Genomic DNA, 21737 nt, shown 5'->3' with positions numbered 1-21737 from the left:
CCCCCCACACCCCCATGTCCCCAATGTCCCCCAATGTCCCCAACGTCCCCAATGTCCCCCCATATCCCCCCAATATCCCCCCATATCCCCCCACATCCCGGTGTCCCCAATGTCCCCAACGCCCCCAACGTCCCCAATGCCCCCAATATCCCCCCATATCCCCCCAATATCCCCCCATATCCCCCCATGTGCCCCAATATCCCCCCACACCCCCAATATCCCCCGAAATCCCCCAATATCCCCCCATATCCCCCCATATCCCCCCACATCCCCATGTCCCCAACGTCCCCAATGTCCCCAACGCCCCCCCCAATGTCCCCCCCACCCCCCCTCACCCCCCAGCAGCAGCATTGTCCCCACGGCCACCGCCAGTGTCACCCCCATGTCCCCCCATATCCCCCCCAAATCCCCCCATATCCCCCCAATGTCCTCCAATGACCCCCAATATCCCCCCATACCCCCCCATATCCCCCCATATACCCCCACACCCCCATGTCCCCAATGTCCCCAATGTCCCCAATGCCCCCAATGTCCCCCAATATCCCCCATACCCCCCAAATCCCCCCAATATCCCCCAGTATCCCCCCACATCCCCCCACATCCCGGTGTCCCCAATGTCCCCAACGCCCCCCCAACGTCCCCGTCCCCCCCTCACCCCCCAGCAGCAGCATTGTCCCCACGGCCACCGCCAGTGTCACCCCCATGGCTCTGCCCGTCGTCCTTTCCTTCTCCTTCCCCCCCCTCCCCACAGCCTTCGCTGTCCCCACTTATAGGAGCGGGTTGGGGACGTCCCCTGGGAGGGGACACCGCCGTGGGGTGGGGACGTGGCACCCAGGTGACAACGGGTGGCCCCAATGGCCCCATATCCCCCCCCCCCCCCTTCCCCCCCCCATTGTCCCCGAATCCACCCCACTGCCCCCCATTGCCTTCCAATGTCCCCAATGACCCCATATCCCCCAGTGTCCCCATAACCCTCAATGTCCCCAATGTCCCCCATTGTCCCCAATGTCCCCATATCCCCCCAATGTCCCCCATATCCCCCAATGTCCCCCATATCTCCCATTGTCCCCCACTGTCCCCATATCCCCCATTGTCCCCAATGTCCCCATATCCCCCATTGACCCCAATGTCCCCCAATGTCCCCCAATATCCCCCCATATCCCCCCATTGTCCCCCATTGTCCCCCATGACCCCAATGTCCCCATATCCCCCATTGCCCTCCAATGTCCCCCATTGACCACAATGACCCCAATGTCCCCATTGTCCACCACTGTCCCCATTGTCCCCATATCCCCCCAATGTCCCCATTGTCTCCATATCCCCCATTGTTCCCAATGTCCCCCATTGTCCCCATTGACCCCCAATGACCCCCAATGTCCCCATTGTCCCCCTCTGTCCCCGTATCCCCCATTGTCCCCAATGTCCCCATATCCCCCATTGCCCCCATTGCCCTCAATGTCCCCAATGACCCCATATCCCCCAGTGTCCCCATAACCCTCAATGTCCCCAATGTCCCCCATTGTCCCCAATGTCCCCATATCCCCCAATGTCCCCCATATCTCCCATTGTCCCCCACTGTCCCCATATCCCCCATTGACCCCAATGTCCCCATATCCCCCATTGACCCCAATGTCCCCCAATGTCCCCCAATATCCCCCCATATCCCCCCATTGTCCCCCATTGTCCCCCATGACCCCAATGTCCCCATATCCCCCATTGCCCTCCAATGTCCCCCATTGACCACAATGACCCCAATGTCCCCATTGTCCACCACTGTCCCCATTGTCCCCATATCCCCCCAATGTCCCCATTGTCTCCATATCCCCCATCGTTCCCAATGTCCCCCATTGTCCCCATTGACCCCCAATGACCCCCAATGTCCCCATTGTCCCCCTCTGTCCCCGTATCCCCCATTGTCCCCAATGTCCCCATATCCCCCAATGTCCCCCATTGTCCCCAATGACCCCCAATGTCCCCATATCCCCCATTGTCCCCAATGTCCCCATATCCCCCCAATGTCCCCATTGTCCCCACTGTCCCCCATTGTTCCCAATGTCCCCCATTGTCCCCATTGACCCCCAATGACCCCCAATGTCCCCATTGTCCCCCTCTGTCCCCGTGTCCCCCATTGTCCCCAATGTTCCCCATTGTCCCCATATCCCCCATTGCCCCCAATGTCCCCCAATATTCCCCCATATCCTCCCAATGTCCCCCATTGTCCCCAATGTCCCCATATCCCCCCAATGTCCCCATTGTCCCCATATCCCCCATTGTCCCCAATGTCCCCCATTGTCCCCAATGTCCCCATATCCCCCCAATGTCCCCCATATCCCCCAATGTCCCCCATATCCCCCATTGTCCCCAATGTCCCCATATCCCCCATTGCCCCCATTGCCCTCAATGTCCCCAATGACCCCATATCCCCCAGTGTCCCCATAACCCTCAATGTCCCCAATGTCCCCCACTGTCCCCATTGTCCCCCAATGTCCCCATATCCCCCATTGTCCCCAATGTCCCCATACCCCTCATGTCCCCCTATTGTCCCTATTGTCCCCCAATGTCCCCATATCCCCCATTGCCCCTCACAATGGCCCCATATCCCTCAATGTCCCCATATCCCCCATTGCCCTCAATGTCCCCAATGACCCCATATCCCCCCAATGTCCCCCATATCTCCCATTGTCCCCCATTGTCCCCCATTGTCCCCATATCCCCCATTGTCCCCATATCCCCCGATGTCCCCAATGTCCCCCAATGCCCCCCATTGTTCCCCATTGTCCCCAATGCCCCAATGTCTCCCATTGTCCCCCTCTGTCCCCATTGTCCCCAATGTCCCCATTGACCCCAATGTCCCCCATTGACCCCAATGTCACCCAATATCCCCCCATTGTCCCCCAATGTCCCCATATCCCCCATTGCCCCCAATGCCCCCCATTACCCTCAATGTCCCCAACGTCCCCATTGCCCCCAATGTCCCCAATCCCCCATTGTCCCTCACAATGGCCCCATATCCCTCAATGTCCCCATATCCCCCATTGTCCCCATTGTCACCCAACGTCCTCAATGTCCCCCATTGTCCCCCACTGTCCCCACTGTCCCCAATGGCCCCCAATGGCCCCATATCCTCCATAGCCCCCCACAATGACCCCATTACCCTCAATGTCCCCCATTGTCCCCAATGTCCCCATATCCCCCACTGCCCCCAACGCCCCCATTACCCTCAATGTCCCCCATTGTCCCCTATGTCCCCTATGTCCCCAATGACCCCATATCCCCCAATGTCCCCATATCCCCCATTGCCCCCAACGCCCCCCATTGCCTCAATGTCCCCAACGTCCCCAATGTCCCCATATCCCCCATTGCCCCCCAACGCCCCCCATTACCCTCAATGTCCCCAATGCCCCCATATCCCCCACTGCCCCCCCATATCCCCCATTGCCCCCCATTACCCTCAATGTCCCCCATTGTCCCCTATGTCCCCTATGTCCCCAATGACCCCATATCCCCCATTGTCCCCATATCCCCCACAGCCCCCAACGCCCCCCATTACCCTCAATGTCCCCCAATGTCTCCATATCCCCCAATGTCCCCAATGTCCCCATATCCCCCATATCCCCCATTTCCCCCCCATATCCCCCATTGCCCCCCATTACCCTCAATGTCCCCAATGTCCCCATATCCCCCAATGTCCCCAACGTCCCCATATCTCCCATATCCCCCATTGCCCCCCACAATGACCCCATTACCCTCAATGTCCCCAATGTCCCCAATGTCCCCATATCCCCCACTGCCCCCCCATATCCCCCATTGCCCCCCATTACCCTCAATGTCCCCCATTGTCCCCTATGTCCCCTATGTCCCCAATGACCCCATATCCCCCAATGACCCCATATCCCCCAATGTCCCCATATCCCCCATTGCCCCCAACGCCCCCCATTGCCCTCAATGTCCCCAATGTCCCCATATCCCCCACTCCCCCCAATGCCCCCCATTACCCTCAATGTCCCCAATGTCCCCATATCCCCCAATGTCCCCATATCCCCCATATCCCCCATTGCCCCCCCATATCCCCCATTGCCCCCCATTACCCTCAATGTCCCCAATGTCCCCATGTCCCCCACTGCCCCCATTGCCCCCCATTGCCCTCAATGTCCCCCAATGTCCCCATATGCCCCAATGTCCCCAACGTCCCCATTGCCCCCAATGCCCCCCTATATCCCCCACTGCCCCCATTGCCCCCCATTACCCTCAATGTCCCCAATGTCCCCATATCCCCCACTGCCCCCAACGCCCCCCATTACCCTCAATGTCCCCCAATGTCCCCATTGCCCTCAATGTCCCCAATGTCCCCATATCCCCCAATGTCCCCATATACCCCATATCCCCATTGCCCCCCCATATCCCCCATTGCCCCCCATTACCCTCAATGTCCTCAATGTCCCCATGTCCCCCACTGCCCCCATTGCCCCCCATTGCCCTCAATGTCCCCCAATGTCCCCATATGCCCCAATGTCCCCAACGTCCCCATTGCCCCCAATGCCCCCCTATATCCCCCACTGCCCCCATTGCCCCCCATTACCCTCAATGTCCCCAACGTCCCCAATGTCCCCAATGTCCCCATTGCCCCCAATGCCCCCCATATCCCCCACTGCCCCCAACGCCCCCCATTGCCCTCAATGCCCCCCCACACCCCCCATTCCCCCCCCCCCACCCCACGGTGGCGCCGTTGGGGACAATGGGGACATTGTCCGGGTGCCACCATCCCAGTGGCACAGACAAGCCTGGGCAAGCCACCGATTGCCACCCATGTAACGTGTCCCGTCCCCCCCCCCCCGGGTGACAAAGTGACACAGAGCAGCCTTACTGATTTATTGGGGGGGGGGGGGGGGGCGGTCAGGTGTGTCCCCCCCCCCCAAGGTGACATCGATGTCCCCCCCTCCACCCATAGAGGCTCATTGGGGTGGTGGTGGGGGGGTCAGCTGTGTCGTCCCCCCCCATAGAGGCTCATGGAGGGGGGGGGTCAGGTGTGTCCCCCCCCCCAATCCATAGAGGCTCATTGGGGGGGTCAGGTGTGTTTCCCCCCCCCCCCCAAGGTGACATCGATGTCCCCCCCCCACCTATAGAGGTTCATTGGGGGGGGGGCTTAGGTGTGTCCCCCCCCTCAAGGTGACACCGATGTCCCCCCCCCAACCCATAGAGGCTCATTGGGGTGGGGGGGGGGGGGTGATATGTGTTCCCCCCACCCATAGAGGCTCATGGGGGGGGGTCAGGTGTCCCCCCCCCCCCCCCCCCAAGGTGACACCGATGTCCCCCCCCCCACCCATAGAGGCTCACTGGGGGGGGGGGAGGGGGTCAGGTGTGTGTCCCCCCCCCTCAAGGTCACATCGGTGCCCCCCCCACCCATAGAGGCTCATGGAGGGGGGTCAGGTGTGTTTCCCCCCCCCCGCTAGGTGACATCGATGTCCCCCCCCACCCATAGAGGCTCATGGGGGGGGGCTTAGGTGTGTCCCCCCCCCCCAAGGTGACATTGGTGTCACCCCCCCACCCATAGAGGCTCATTGGGGTGGGGGGGGAGGGTGATATGTGTTCCCCCCACCCATAGAGGCTCATTGGGGGGGGGGTTAGGTGTGTGTCCCCCCCTCCCAAGGTGACATCGATGTCCCCCCCCACCCATAGAGGCTCGTGGGGGGGGGGTCAGGTGTGCCCCCCCCCAAGGTGACATCGGTGCCCCCCCTCCACCCATAGAGGCTCATTGTGGGGGGGGGGGGGAGGGTTCAGTTGTGTTCCCCCCCACCCATAGAGGCTCATTGGGGGGGGGTCAGGTGTCCGTCCCCCCCCCCAAGGTGACATCGATGCCCCCCCCCCACCCATAGAGGCTCATTGGGGGGGGGTCAGATGTGTGTCCCCCCCCTTAAGGTGACATCGCTGTGTCCCCCCCTCCCCATAGAGGCTCATGGGGGAGGGGGGGGGGGTCAGCTGTGTCCCCCCCCCCCCCCCCCAAGGTGACATCAGTGCCCCCCCCCCAACCCATAGAGGCTCATGGGGGTGGGGGGGGGGGGTCCATCGGAACGGAGCTGATGAGGAACACTTTGACGTAATGCACCGCCTGTAAGGGGGGGGGGGGAAAACGGGGGGGGGGGGGGGGGGGGGGGGGCACGAGGGGGTCCTCAATGTGTGCCCCCCCCCCCCCCCCCTTTCCTTCCCATATAACAAAAGATTACCCATAACCACATCCCATTGGCCAGGAGCCCCATTCCATTCCCCCCCCCCCCCCCCCCCTTTAAATAGGGTTCAGGACCCCCCCTCCCCCTTTGTGCCCCCCCAAATCATCTTGGACCCCCCCCCCCCCCTCACTTTGTCCCCCCCAAAAGGACTCCCATCTTCCCCTTAAGGTCCCCCCATACCCCCCCTATATGCCCACATACCCCCATATCCCCCCCACATACCCCCATTTCCCCCCATATCCCCCAATAACCCCCCATACCCCCCAAATCTCCCCTATATGCCCCCCAAAACCCCCTGAACCCCTCCATACCCCCCCATACCCCCCCATATCCCCCAAATAACCCCCCATACCCCGCTATATCCCCCCTGTATGCCCCCCAATAACCCCCTGAACTCCTCCATACCCCCCATATCCCCCCATATTCCCCTATAGTCCACCAATAACACCCCATATCCCCCTTATCCCCCTCTATCCCCCCATACCCCCCATATCCCCCCAATAACCCCCCATACCCCTCAAATCTCCCCTATATGCCCCCCAAAAACCCCCTGAACCCCTCCATACCCCCCCATACCCCCTATAGCCCACCAATAATCCCCCATATCCCCCCAATAACCCCCCATACCCCCCAAATCCCCCCTATATGCCCCCCCAAAACCCCCTGAACCCCTCCATACCCCCCATATCCCCCTATATCCCCCATATCCCCCTCTATCCCCCCAGTAACCCCCCATATCCCCCCATATGCCCCCCAATAACGCCCTGAACCCCTCCATACCCCCCATAATCCCCCATATCCCCCCAATAACCCCCCATACCCCCCAATATCCCCCCTATCTGCCCCCCAAAACCCCCTGAACCCCTCCATACCCCCCATACCCCCCATATCCCCTAATAACCCCCCATACCCCCCCATATCTCCCCTATATGCCCCCCAATAACCCCCTGAACTCCTCCATACCCCCCATATCCCCCCATATTCCCCTATAGTCCACCAATAACACCCCATATCCCCCTTATCCCCCTCTATCCCCCCATACCCCCCCATATCCCCCCAATAACCCCCCATACCCCCAAATCTCCCCTATATGCCCCCCAAAAACCCTCTGAACCCCTCCATACCCCCCATATCCCCCCATATCCCCCTATAGCCCACCAATAATCCCCCATATCCCCCCAATAACCCCCCATACCCCCCAAATCCCCCCTATATGCCCCCCCAAAACCCCCTGAACCCCTCCATACCCCCCATATCCCCCTATATCCCCCATATCCCCCTCTATCCCCCCAGTAACACCCATATCCCCCCATATGCCCCCCAATAACGCCCTGAACCCCTCCATACCCCCCATAACCCCCCATATCCCCCCAATAACCCCCCATACCCCGCTATATCCCCCCTATATGCCCCCCAATAACCCCCTGAACCCCTCCATACCCCCCATATCCCCCCAGTAACCCCCCATATCCCCCCAATAACCCCCCATACCCCCCATATCCCCTTTATATGTCCCCCAATAACCCCCTGAATCCCTCCATACCCCCCCATATCCCCCCATATCCCCCATATCCCCCTATATCCCCCCAGTAACCCCCCATATCCCCCCAATAACCCCCCCAAACCCTCCATATCTCCCCTATATGCCCTCCCATCCCCCCTACGTTCCCCATATCCCCCCCATATCCCCACCCAAACCCCCCTATATGCCCCCCATATGCCCCCCAACAACCCCAAGCCCTCCCATATCCCCCATATCCCCCATATATGCCCCCCATCCCCCCCATATTCCCCATACCCCCTATATGCCCCACAATAGCCCCCCAAACCCTCCATACCCCCCCATATCCCCCTATATGCCCCCCAATAACCCCCCAAACCCCCCATACCCCCCCATATGTCCCCAATAACCCCCCAAACTCCCCCATACTCCCCCATATCCCCCCATATCCCCCTTATGTGCCCCCCATCCCCCCCATATCCCCCCATATCCTCCCCAAACCCCCCATATTCCCCCCATACCCCCCCAATGTGCCCCCCCCCAATAACCCCCAAGCCCCCCCATATCCCCCTCTAACCCCCATATGTCCCCAATAACCCCCCATCCCCACTCATATCTGCCCATATCCCCCCAAACCCCCCCAAACGCCCCCATATCCTCCCATATCCTCCCCATATCCCCCCATATCCCCCCTCAACTCCCCCGTTTTCCCCCATATCTCCCCAATACCACCCCATACCCCGCATATCCCCCCTATATCCCCCTATAACCCCCCAAGCCCCCCATATACCCTCCATACACCCCCATATGTCCCCAATAACCCCCCAAACTCCCCCATACTCCCCCATATCCGCCCATGTCCCCCCACGCCCCCCCATATCCCCCCATACCCTCCTTATGTGCCCCCCATCCCCCCCATATCCCCCATATCCCCCGATATGCCCCCCAATAACCCCCCAAACCCCCCATATCCCCCCCATACCCCCCCATATTCCCCCATATCCCCCCTATATGCCACCCATCCCCCCATATCCCCCCCATCCCCCCTCATATCCGCCCATATCCCCCCCAAACCCCCCCAAACGCCCCCATATCCTCCCCATATCCCCCCATATCCCCCCTCAACTCCCCCGTTTTCCCCCATATCTCCCCAATACCACCCCATACCCCGCATATCCCCCCTATATCCCCCTATAACCCCCCCAAACCCCCCATATACCCCACAATCCCCGCCATAACCCCGCATATCCCCCCAAACCCCCCCAAAACCCCCCATATGCCCTCATATCCCCCTTATCTCCCCCTATACGCCCCCTCTATAGCCCCCCCCATTCCGCCCCATACCGCAAAGACGCCGGCGAGGAGGAGGAGGATGAGGAGGAGGCAGAGGAGGCCGAGGAAGACGAGGGGGCAGCCGGGGGGGTTCGTCTGGGGCTGGGGGGCGGCTGGAGAGGATTTGGGGGGGGGCGGGGGGCCGTGAAAAGCCACGCCCCCACCGTTAAGCCACACCCCCCAGGAGCCCATCGCCACGCCCACATCGCGGTGGCCACGCCCACCCAACCGTGGCCACGCCCCCACAGCACACCAACGGGCTTGGCCCCGCCCACCCAGCCGTGGCCACGCCCCCACGGGCCGTGCACACAATTAGCCCCGCCCACATCTCACTGACCACGCCCCCATGGGAGTAGCCCCGCCCATTCAGCCATGGCCACGCCCCCACACGAGACCCATAGGCTTAGCCCCGCCCACCCGGGCTTGGCCACGCCCCCAAGTCCCCTGCACGCAGTTGGCTCCGCCCACATTTCACCGGCCACGCCCCCACGGCCCTAGCCCCGCCCATTTCCCGGTGACCACGCCCCCAATGCGCTGACCACGCCCCTACCTGTAGCTCCGCCCCTCCTGGGCCCCACGTGGGCGATGACGTCATCGGTGATGTCACGGCGCGGGCACAGCGGTTGCTCCTCTGCGGGGCTGATGGTGTCACTGATGACGTCATCCTTTGGGGTGATGTCATCGTGCTCAGGTGTGACATCACGGCCCGGACTTGCGGCTGTGATGTCAGCACCGGGTGTGACATCATCACCAGGGTCGCCTCCAAGGGTGACGTCATCGATGAGGTCACCTCCGTGGATGAGGTCATCACCGCCCATCTCCCCATGGTAAGGAGTGATGGTTTCATCCGTGATGACGTCATCAGTGAGGTCAGCCAAGTAGGTGATGTCATCAGTGAGGTCAGCCCCGTGGATGACGTCACCAATATGGACATCCCTGCCTGCAGAGGTGATGGCCTCGCTCATAATGACGTCATCAGTGACGTCACCCCAATTGATTACATCATCTGTGATGTCATATCCATGGGTGATGTCATCAGTGATGTCGTATCTGTGAGTGACGTCATCAGCGTGGACGCCCTCGTGGAAAGAAGAGATGGTTTCACCCATCGTGACGTCATCAATGATGTCACGCCCGTGGCTGACATCATTGGTGCGGGTGTCCCCATGGAAAGAAGCGACCGTTTCATCCGTGATGACATCATCAGTGATGTCACCTCCAGGGATGACATCATGGGCGTGGTCGTCCCCATGGAAAGAAGCGACCGTTTCATCCGTGGTGACGTCATCAGTGACATCACCACCAGGGACAACACCATCAGCCTGGTCACCTCTGGGGAGGGAGCAGATGACGTCATCTCCACTGATGATGTCATCATCGATGTCACTCCCGGGCACGGCACCACCCATGCGCTCACCCTCAGGGAGGTGGGGAGTGACATCACCCGCAGCCATGACGTCACCACCGGGCTCTCCTCCGGGGAGAAAGGAAGTGACGTCATCGCCGTCGACGAGCTCGGCCACGACGTCACCCCCCGCCACCGCCGAGGTGACGTCGCCCTCAGGGCTGACGTCACCGGGAAGCGCAGCTGTGACGTCGCCGCCCCCCCGCGACACCGCGCGGTTGGGCGGCAATGGCGTCAGCGATGACGTCATCGTCGCCGGGGCCGTCCTCCAGCGGCGGGGCCGTCACCGTGATGGTGATGACGTCACCGGCACCGCGCGCGCCCTCAACGCCCCCAACCCTTCCCGACGTCCCCTCTCTGTCCCCATCACCCCCCCGGGCGGTGACATCCACGCCCCCCATGTCCCCAACCGTGTCCCCACGGCCATCCTCGCTGACCCCAAAGGCCGGGATGTCCCCGTCCCCGTGGGGCACGACCCCAATGTCCCCTCGGGGGGGGACATCCCTGCCCCCCAAGTCCTGCGGGGCTGAGATGGCCTCGGCCCCAAACTCTTTGTCCCCAAACTCTTTGTCCCCAATCTCTTTGTCCCCAAACTCTTTGTCCCCAAACTCTTTGTCCCCAATCTCTTTGTCCCCAACATCCCTGTCCCCAATCTCTTTGTCCCCAATCTCTTTGTCCCCAAACTCTTTGTCCCCAAACTCTCTGTCCCCAAACTCTCTGTCCCCAAAGTCCCTTAGGGTTGGGACCTGGATGTCCCCAACCTCCTCATCCCAAACATCTCCTGGGGTTGGGATGTCCCCATTGTCCTTGTCCCCAAAGGCCTTAGGGGGTGGGACATCCTTGTCCCCAGCATCCTTGTCCCCAAAGCCGATAGGGGATGGGACATTCATGTCCCTAAAGTCCTTGTCCCCAAAGGCCTTAGGGGGTGGGATGTCCTTGTCCCCAACGTCCTTGTCCCCAAAGGCCTTAGGGGATGGGACGTCCTTGTCCCCAAAGCCCATGGGGGATGGGACATCCTTGTCCCCAAAGTCCTTGTCCCCAAAGCCCAGAGGGGATGGGACGTCCTTGTCCCCAAAGCCCATGGGGGATGGGACATCCTTGTCCCCAACATCCTTGTCCCCAAAGTCCTTGTCCCCAAAGGCCTTAGGGGGTGGGACATCCTTGTCCCCAGCGTCCTTGTCCCCAAAGCCGATAGGGGATGGGACATTCATGTCCCTAAAGTCCTTGTCCCCAAAGGCCTTAGGGGGTAGGATGTCCTTGTCCCCAACGTCCTTGTCCCCAAAGGCCTTAGGGGATGGGACGTCCTTGTCCCCAAAGCCCACGGGGGATGGGACATCCTTGTCCCCAAAGTCCTTGTCCCCAAAGTCCTTGTCCCCAAAGGCCTTAGGGGGTGGGATGTCCTTGTCCCCAACATCCTTGTCCCCAAAGCCGATAGGGGATGGGACATCCTTCTCCCCAAAGTCCTTGTCCCCAAAGCCCAGAGGGGATGGGACATCCTTGTCCCCATTGTCCTCGTCCGCAAAGCCCATAGGGGATGGGACATCCTTGCCCCCAAAGTCCTTGTCCCCAATGTCCTTGTCCCCAATGGCCTTAGGGGGTGGGACGTCCTTGTCCCCAAAGCCCATGGGGGATGGGACATCCTTGTCCCCAAAGTCCTTGTCCCCAAAGCCCGTGACAGATGGGACTTCCTTGTCCCCAAAGCCCATGGGGGATGGCACGTCCTTGTCCCCAAAGTCCTTGTCCCCAATGTCCTTGTCCCCAAAGGCCTTAGGGGGTGGGACATCCTTGTCCCCAACATCCTTGTCCCCAAAGCCCGTGACAGATGGGACTTCCTTGTCCCCAATGTCGTTGTCCCCAAAGCCCATGGGGGATGGGACGTCCTTGTCCCCAAAGCCGATAGGGGATGGGACTTCCTTCTCCCCAACATCCTTGCCCCCAATGCCATTAGGGGATGGGACATCCTTGTCCCCAACATCCTTGTCCCCAAAGACCTTGTCCCCAAAGCCCAGAGGGGATGGAACACCCTTGTCCCCAAAGTCCTTGTCCCCAAAGCCTGTGACAGATGGGACATCCTTGTCCCCAGCATCCTTGTCCCCAAAGCCAATAGGGGATGGGACTTCCTTGTCCCCAAAGTCCTTGTCCCCAATGTCCTTGTCCCCAATGCCCATGAGATATGGGACGTCCTTGTCCCCAAAGTCCATGGGGGATGGGACATCCTTGTCCCCAAAGTCCTTGTCCCCAAAGCCCATGGGGGATGGGACACCCTTCTCTCCAATGTCCTTGTCCCCAATATCCTTGTCCCCAATGCCATTAGGGGATGGGACATCCTTGTCCCCAGTGTCCTTGTCCCCAAAGCCCACTGGGGACGGGACATCCCTGTCCCCACCACCCTCGCCCCCAAAGTCCTCATCCCCCATGGTTGGGACAGGCTTTTCCTTGGTGTCCTCGTCCTTAGGGGTTGTGACATCCTTGTCCCCAATGTCCCTTACGGTTGGGATGTCCCCAATGTCCCTTACGGTTGGGATGTCCCCAATGTCCCTTACGGTTGGGATGTCCCCAATGTCCTCGTCTCCAGCAGCCAAGACACCCCCATTCCCACTGCCCTTCTCCATACTGGGAACGGGGACATCCCAAACTTCGTCCCTTGGGGTGGTGGCATTCCCGTCCCCAAAGCCCTTGTCCCCATCATCCCATACACCTATGACATCCCTGTCCCCGTCACCCTCATCCTCGTGGACCGGGACATCCTTGTCCCCATAGATGGAGACATCCCTGCCCCCCATATCCCCCGGGGTTGGGACATCCCTGTCCCCAACACCCCTTGGTGTCACCACCTCTGTCACCTCAGTGTCCTTTAGGGCTGTGACATCAATGCCATCCCCGTCCCCAAAACCCTTCAGGGTTGGGACATCTCTGTCACGTGGAACGGGGACGTCCCCGCGCCCCACATCCGCACCCCCAATGTCCTCAGCGGTGTCCCCAATGTCCCCAACGTCCTCGGTGTCCCCAATGTCCCAAATGTCCTCGATGTCCTCATCCGCCGGTGCCACCGTCACAGTGATGGTGATGCCGCTGGCCCAAGGAGTGACGGTGACCTCGGGGACATCGACGTCCCCTTTGGGGACACCGCTGTCCCCCTCTGTCACCTCCCCAGGGAGGGGACACCCCTCAGCCATGGGTCCTGGGGGGGGGGACAAATGGGGACAGCGATGTCACTGCTGGTGACACGGAAACATGGAGGGGAATGGGGGGGACGTGGGGGGAACACGGAGGGGATGGTGGTACCTGGGTCCTGGTTTTGGGGTCTCAGTGCCGGATTTTGGGGTCCCCAATGTTGATTTTTGGGTCCAAGTGGTGAAATTTGGGGTCCCAGTGACGGAATTTGGGGTCTTGGTGTTGGGTTTGGAGTCCAAGTGCTGAAATTTGGGGTCCCAGAGCTGGATTTTGGGGTCCCCAATGCTGATTTTTGGGTCCAAGTGGTGAAATCTGGGGTCCCAGTGCCGGATTTGGGGGTCTCCAATGCTGATTTTTGGGGTCCAAGTGGTGAAATTTGGGGTCCCAGTGCTGGAATTTGGGGTCTTGGTGTTGGGTTTGGAGTCCGAGTGCTGAAATTTGGGGTCTCAGTGCCGGATTTTGGGGTCCCCAATGCTAATTTTTGGGTCCAAGTGGTGAAATTTGGGGTCCCAGTGCCAGATTTTGGGGTCCTTGATGCTGATTACATCGTCATGGGTCTGCTTTTGGGGTCCCAGGGTAGATTTTGGGGTCCCACTTTAAGGTCTTGGTCTCGGTTTTGGGGTCCCGGTGCTGATATTGGGGTCCAATTTCCAGGTCCTGGTGCTGATTTTGGGGTCCCACTTACAAGGTCCTGGTCTCAGTTTTGGGGTCCCGGTGCTGATATTGGGGTCCAATTTCCAGGTCCTGCTGCTGATTTTGGGGTCCCACTTACAAGGTCCTGGTCTCAGTTTTGGGGTCCCGGTGCTGATATTGGGGTCCCAGTTTGGGGGTCCCGTTGCTGTTTTTGGGGTCTCAATTCCAAGCTCCCAATTCCAGTTTCGGGATCCAATTCCAGAATCCTGCTGCTGGTTTTGGGGTCCCACCTCCAGTTTTGGGGTCCCAGCCTCACAGTCACGGCGCTGATTTTAGGGTCCCCATTCTGAAGTCCAGGTGCCGACTGGGGGGGCGGAGAGGGGGGGGGGGGGGGTCCTGGTTCCAGTTTGGGGGTCCCAATTTTAGGGTTCTGCTTCTGGGGTTCGAGTTTCAGCCTTCTATACCCTTTCCAGCCCCCCCCCCCCCCCATTTTACCCCCCCATCCCTCAGTTTTCATCCCCCACCCCCCACTTTTACGCCCCCCCCCCCCTCCCCCCACTTTTGGACACCTACCCCCAATTTTATTGCCCCCCGCCCCCCCCCCCCCCCCCCAAGTTTTTACTCCCCCCCCCACCCCCCCGATTTCGGGGCTCCCACCTCAGCCTCCGTTGTCAGCTCCGTTTTGGGGTGGGGGCAGCGCCGCCCGCTCCCATCATCCCCTGCACGTCCCCATTTATTTTGGGACCTCGGGGACCAATGGCCCAAATTAATGACCCTCCCGAGACCCCTCCCCCCACCTGCGAGCTGAGGCCCCCCTTCCACCCCCCCCCCATGGAAATAATGAGGATAGGGCTCGTGAAGGGCTTTTCCTATGGGGTTTTATTGGGGTCCCCCTTCCTCCTGGGGGGGTCCCAACGCTTCCAGTGCCAGGGTGAGGAGGGTGAGCTCAGAGTGGAGGCTGCAAACCTGATTTTGGGGGGGGGGGGGAAGAGTAAGGAAAAGAGAAAATCTGGCATTAATGAGAGCAGCACGAATAAAGAGCTCCCCCCCCCTGCAACAAATAAGGTCAACGGGCTAATTGGCAATGTTAATTAGTTAATGAGGGCCCCTACCTGACGCTGGTGGGGGGAGGAGGATGTGGGGTCCGGCCCTGGGGTGAGGGCACGGAGGCGGCGCTGGAGGCTGAGGATGCGGGTGTGGAGCCGGGAGCGCTCAGAGTGGGGGTCCACCAGGCCCTGGGGGGGGGGCAGAGGCATCCCATAATGGCATCGGAACCCCACCTGGGTCCTCCAACATCCCATCATGCCCTACGGCCCTCTAAAACCCCATAGTGATATGGGACAACCACCTGGGTCCTCCAACATCCCATGATGCATTGGGATCCTCCAACATCCCATAATACCCTATGGCCCTCGAAAATCCCATAATGATATGGGACAACCACCTGGGTCCTCCAACATCCCATGATGCATTGGGATCCTCCAACATCCCATAATACCCTATGGCCCTCGAAAATCCCATAATGATATGGGACCCCCACCTGGGTCCTCCAACATCCCATGATGCATTGCGGTCCTCCAACATCCCATAATACCCTATGGTCCTCTAAAATCTCATAATGGCACCAGAACTGCACCTGGGTCCTCCAACATCCCATAATACCCTATGGCCCTCTAAAATCCCATAATGGCACCATACCCCCACATGGGTCCTCCAACACCCCATGATGCATTGTGGTCCTCCAACATCCCATAATACCCTATGGCCCTCTAAAATCCCATAACGATATGGGACCCCCACCTGGGTCCTCCAACATCCCATGATGCATTGGGATTCTCCAACATCCCATAATACCCTATGGTCCTCTAAAATCTCATAATGGCACCAGAACCCCACCTGGGTCCTCCAACATCCCATAATACCCTATGGCCCTCTGAAACCCCATAATGGCACCAGAACCCCACCTGGGTCCTCCAACATCCCATGATGCATTGCAGTCCTCCAACATCCCATAATACCCTATGGTCCTCTAAAATCTCATAATGGCACCAGAACCCCACCTGGGTCCTCCAACATCCCATAATACCCTATGGCCCTCTAAAACCCCAAAGTGATATGGGACCCCCACCTGGGTCCTCCAACATCCCATAATACCCTACAGCCCTCCAAAACCCCACAATGATATGGGACCCCCACCTGGGTCCTCCAACATCCCATGATGCATTGGGGTCCTCCAACATCCCATAATACCCTATGGCCCTCTAAAATCCCAGAACGATATGGGACCCCCACCTGGGTCCTCCAACATCCCATGATGCATTGGGGTCCTCCAACATCCCATAATACCCTATGGCCCTCTAAAACCCCATAATGGCAGCAGACCCCCACCTGGGTCCTCCAACATCCCATGATGCATTGGGGTCCTCCAACATCCCATGATGCACTGGAGTCCTCCACCATCCCACAATGCATTGTGGTCCTCCCACCCCAGGTCCTCCACCACCCCACAATGCAGTGCGGTCCTCCCACCCTGGGCCCTCCAGCATCCCACAATGCATTGCAGTCCTCCCACCCCAGGTCCTCCACCATCCCACAATGCATTGCAGTCCTCCCACCCCTGGGTCCTCCAGCATCCCACAACGCATTGCGGCCCTCCCACCCCTGGGTCCTCCAGCATCCCACAACGCATTGTGGTCCCCCCACCCTGGGTCCTCCAGCATCCCACAATGCATTGCAGCCCTCCCACCCCTGGGTCCTCCAGCATCCCACAACGCATTGTGGTCCCCCCACCCTGGGTCCTCCAGCATCCCACAATGCATTGCAGCCCTCCCACCCCAGGTCCTCCAGCATCCCACAGTGCATTGCAGCCCTCCCACCCCAGGCCCTCCAGCATCCCACAGTGTATTGCAGTCCTCCCACCCTGGGCTCTCCAGCATCCCACAATGCATTGGGATCCTCCCACCCCTGGGTCCTCCAGCATCCCACAATGCATTGCGGCCCGTCCACCCCTGGGTCCTCCAGCATCCCACAATCCCATGGGCCCTCCCCCCCTCATTGCTGCTCACCTGCAGACAGATGTGGATGTGGGTCCCGGCCCCTGCGGGAGCCCCCACCCATCCAGGCCCCACTTCCGGCCCCGCCCCCTGGGGGAGGAGCTCCACAGGCCCCGCCTGTGCCAGGGCCTGGAGCGTGGGGCTCAAAGCCAACATGGCGTCCTCCAGGGCCGCTGGGCATCGTATTGCCACTATGGGGGATAGAGGAAGAGCCTCAATATTCCCACTTCCGGTGGCCATCTTGAGCTCTGATATCTCCACTTCCGGCGGCCATCTTGGTCCCTGATACCCCCACTTCTGGCGGCCATCTTGGTCCCTGATACCCCCACTTCCGGTGGCCATCTTGGGCTTCAACACCCTCCACCCTGTCGGCCATCTTGAGCCTCGATATTCCCACCCTTGTCGGCCATCTTGCGCGTCAATACCGCCCTTTGGGCAGCCATTTTGGGCCTCAATACCCCCATTCCCCACCGCCATTTTGGGTCCCAACCCCCCCACTTCCGTCTGCCATCTTGGGCCTCACTGCTTCCACTCCTGTCAGCCATCTTGGACCTCAAAGCCTTGAGTCAACATCAGCCATCTTGGGCCCTGACACCCCAACTCCAGTCGGCCATCTTGGGCCTCAACTCCCCCAATTCCAATAGCCGCCCTGAGCCTCAACGTCCCCTCATCCCCCCACACTCCCATTGGCCACGTCAGACCTCACCGCCTGTCTTCCCCCACCCCCCCGTCGGCCATCTTGGCCACTCACCACGCGGCCGTGCAGCCCCGAGGCGAAACACATCCCTTAGAGCCCTCACAGTCCTGACCACCTCCCTCATGGCCTCCACCTCCGCCTCCACCTCTGGGCAGAGCCAACGGGCCTGGAAGGGGGGGGAAACTGAGGCACAAGGGCGGGGACGGCACCCAAAGGCCCCATAGGGCCGCGTGTGGCACCCACCAACATGGCTGCGGAGGGGAACGGAGCGAGGCAGAGGGTGGGGGGAGCCGGGGGGGGCGCGGGGAAGGCGGTGCCACAGTTCTTCTGCCAAGAAGGGGGAGAGGGGAGCGAGGAGACGGAGGCCCAACTCGGCGCAGCTCAGCAGCGTCTGCAGCGTGGTGGGGTCCGGGTCGGGGTGGCGGAGAGAGGGTTTGATGGCCTCCTGGGGGCAGAAGGATGGGGTGAGGGTGGGGGGATGGACAGATGGACGAGTAGATGGACGGTGAGGTGGGGGAGGTTCGAGGGGATGCAAAGGGAGGGCACGTGGACAGATGGAAGTTGAGGGGGGGGCGAAGGATTGAGATTGGGTTGGGTTGGATGGATGGGTATGCAGTCAATGGTAGACAAAGGCCAAGGATGAGTGGGATGGACAGATGGACATGGTCAAGGAGGGTCAATGTCAAGGAGATGCAATGGTTGGGTGGGATGGACAGACGGACGTGGTCAAGGAAGGTCAACATCCAGGAGATGCAATGGTTGGGTGGGATGGACAGATGGACGTGGTCAAGGAAGGTCAACATCCAGGAGATGCAATGGTTGGGTGGGATGGACAGATGGACACAGTCAACAGTAGATAAGGGTCAACAATGAGCAGGATGGACAGACAGACGTGGTCAAGGAGGGTCAACATCCAGGAGATGCAATAGTTGGGTGGGACGGACAGATGGACGCGGTCAAGCAGGGTCAATGTCAAGGAGATGCAATGGTTGGGTGGGATGGACAGACGGACACAGTCAACAGTAGATAAAGGTCAACAACGAGCGGGATGGACAGACAGACGGGGTCAAGGAAGCTCAATGTCAAAGAAATGAAATGGTTGGGCAGGATGGACAGACGGACACAGTCAAAGACAACCAACGTCAAGAAGATGCAATGGTTGGGCGGGACAGCCAAGGAGATGTAACAGGTTGGGTAGGACAGACAGACGGACGCAGTTGATGGCAGACAGAAGTCAGCAATGAACGGGATGGACAGATGGACACGGTCAAGGAGATGCAACAGGTTGGGTAGGACGGACAGACGGACACAGTCAAGGAGGTTCAACATCAAGGAGACGCAGTGGTTGGGTGAGATGGACACTGTCAAGGAGATGCAACAGGTTGGGTAGGACGGACAGACGGACGCAGTAGACAAAAGGCAGCAATGAACGGGACGGACACACGGACACAGTCAAGGAGATGTGACAGGTTGGGCAGGATGGACAGACAGACACAGTCGAGGAGGTTCAACATCAAGGAGACGCGGTGGTTGGGTGAGATGGACAGATGGACACGGTCAGGGGAATGCAACAGGATGGGTAGGACGGACAGACGGACGCAGTAGACAAAAGGCAGCAATGAATGGGACGGACAGACGGACACAGTCAAGGAGATGTGACAGGTTGGGTAGGACGGACAGACAGACACAGCCGAGGAGGTTCAACGTCAAGGAGACGCAGTGGTTGGGTGAGATGGACAGATGGACACTGTCAAGGAGATGCAACAGGATGGGTAGGACGGACAGACGGACGCAGTAGACAAAAGGCAGCAATGAATGGGATGGACAGATGGACACGGTCAGGGAGATGCAACAGGTTGGGTAGGACGGACAGACGGACGCAGTAGACAAAAGGCAGCAATGAACGGGACGGACACACGGACACAGTCAAGGAGATGTGACAGGTTGGGTAGGATGGACAGACAGACACAGTCAAGGAGGTTCAACGTCAAGGAGACGCAGTGGTTGGGTGAGATGGACAGATGGACACGGTCAGGGGAATGCAACAGGTTGGGTAGGACGGACAGACGGACGCAGTAGACAAAAGGCAGCAATGAATGGGATGGACAGACGGACACAGTCAAGGAGATGTGACAGGTTGGGCAGGATGGACAGACGGACACAGTCAAGGAGGTTCAACATCAAGGAGACGCAGTGGTTGGGTGAGATGGACACTGTCAAGGAGATGCGACAGGTTGGGTAGGACGGACAGACGGACGCAGTAGACAAAAGTCAGCAATGAATGGGATGGACAGACGGACACAGTCAAGGAGATGTGACAGGTTGGGTAGGACGGACAGACGGACACAGTCGAGGAGGTTCAACATCAAGGAGACACAGTGGTTGGGTGAGATGGACAGAGGGACACGGTCAAGGAGATGCAACAGGATGGGTAGGACGGACAGACGGACGCAGTAGACAAAAGGCAGCAATGAATGGGATGGACAGACGGACACAGTCAAGGAGATGTGACAGGTTGGGCAGGATGGACACACGGACACAGTCAAGGAGATGTGACAGGTTGGGTAGGATGGACAGACAGACACAGTCGAGGAGGTTCAACATCAAGGAGATGCGGTGGTTGGGTGAGATGGACAGATGGACACAGTCAAGGAGATGCAACAGGATGGGTAGGACGGACAGACGGACGCAGTAGACAAAAGGCAGCAATGAACGGGACGGACACACGGACACAGTCAAGGAGATGTGACAGGTTGGGTAGGATGGACAGACAGATACAGTCGAGGAGGTTCAACATCAAGGAGACACAGTGGTTGGGTGAGATGGACAGATAGACACGGTCAGGGAGATGCGACAGGTTGGATAAGATGGACAGACGGACACAGTAGACAAAAGGCAGCAATGAATGGGATGGACAGACGGACACAGTCAAGGAGATGTGACAGGTTGGGTAGGACAGACAGACAGACACAGCCGAGGAGGTTCAACGTCAAGGAGACGCAGTGGTTGGGTGAGATGGACAGATAGACACGGTCAGGGAGATGCGACAGGTTGGATAAGACGGACAGACGGACACAGTAGACAAAAGGCAGCAATGAACGGGACGGACAGACGGACACAGTCAAGGAGGTTCAACATCAAAGAGACGCGGTGGTTGGGTGAGATGGACAGATGGACACTGTCAAGGAGATGCAACAGGATGGGTAGGACGGACAGACGGACGCAGTAGACAAAAGTCAGCAATGAACGGGACGGACACACGGACACAGTCAAGGAGATGTGACAGGTTGGGTAGGACGGACAGACAGACACAGCCGAGGAGGTTCAACATCAAGGAGACGCGGTGGTTGGGTGAGATGGACAGATGGACACGGTCAAGGAGATGCAACAGGATGGGTAGGACGGACAGACGGACGCAGTAGACAAAAGGCAGCAATGAATGGGACGGACAGACGGACACAGTCAAGGAGATGTGACAGGTTGGGTAGGATGGACAGACAGACACAGCCGAGGAGGTTCAACATCAAGGAGACACAGTGGTTGGGTGAGATGGACAGATGGACATGGTCAGGGGAATGCAACAGGATGGGTAGGACGGACAGACGGACGCAGTAGACAAAAGGCAGCAATGAATGGGATGGACAGATGGACACGGTCAGAGAGATGCAACAGGTTGGGTAGGATGGACAGACAGACACAGTCGAGGAGGTTCAACATC

The 21737-nt window shown here is 59.5% G+C and overlaps 2 protein-coding genes across 5 annotated transcripts in view; both read right to left on the bottom strand.

Moving 5' to 3' along the window:
• Nucleotides 1–10496: 10496 nt before the first annotated feature.
• LOC121108655 (collagen alpha-1(I) chain-like) lies at nt 10497–14980 on the bottom strand. Of its 4 annotated transcripts, none has more exons than XM_040656659.2 (4): nt 14927–14980; nt 13748–14633; nt 11605–13643; nt 10497–11283 (listed from the first exon to the last, which is right to left on the bottom strand). In XM_040656659.2, exons 3-4 carry the CDS (start codon nt 13636–13638, stop codon nt 10630–10632), a joined length of 2688 nt encoding a protein of 895 aa, XP_040512593.1. In that variant the 5' UTR covers nt 13639–13643; nt 13748–14633; nt 14927–14980; the 3' UTR covers nt 10497–10629. The 4 variants fall into 4 exon arrangements, with proteins under 4 accessions (XP_040512593.1, XP_040512592.1, XP_040512591.1 ...); XM_040656658.2 differs by having other exon boundaries at nt 10497–11685; nt 11830–13643; XM_040656657.2 differs by having other exon boundaries at nt 10497–12437; nt 12486–13643.
• Nucleotides 14981–15130: 150 nt separating this feature from the next.
• The window catches only part of LOC107049913 (valine--tRNA ligase, mitochondrial-like), a 32391-nt gene continuing 25784 nt past the window's right edge, over nt 15131–21737 (bottom strand). The window contains 6 exon segments of the mRNA XM_040656650.2: nt 15131–15235; nt 15382–15504; nt 17335–17513; nt 18074–18185; nt 18263–18314; nt 18316–18464. Of these exon segments, the coding sequence (XP_040512584.1) occupies nt 15149–15235; nt 15382–15504; nt 17335–17513; nt 18074–18185; nt 18263–18314; nt 18316–18464 (702 nt within the window). The 3' untranslated portion in view covers nt 15131–15148.

The sequence above is a fragment of the Gallus gallus genome (assembly GCF_016699485.2).
Source record: "Gallus gallus isolate bGalGal1 chromosome 16 unlocalized genomic scaffold, bGalGal1.mat.broiler.GRCg7b 16_unloc2, whole genome shotgun sequence".
NCBI classification, from domain to species: Eukaryota; Metazoa; Chordata; class Aves; order Galliformes; family Phasianidae; genus Gallus; species Gallus gallus.
Note: the sequence above shows the minus strand (reverse complement) of the source record. Positions and strands in the feature narration are given on the sequence as shown.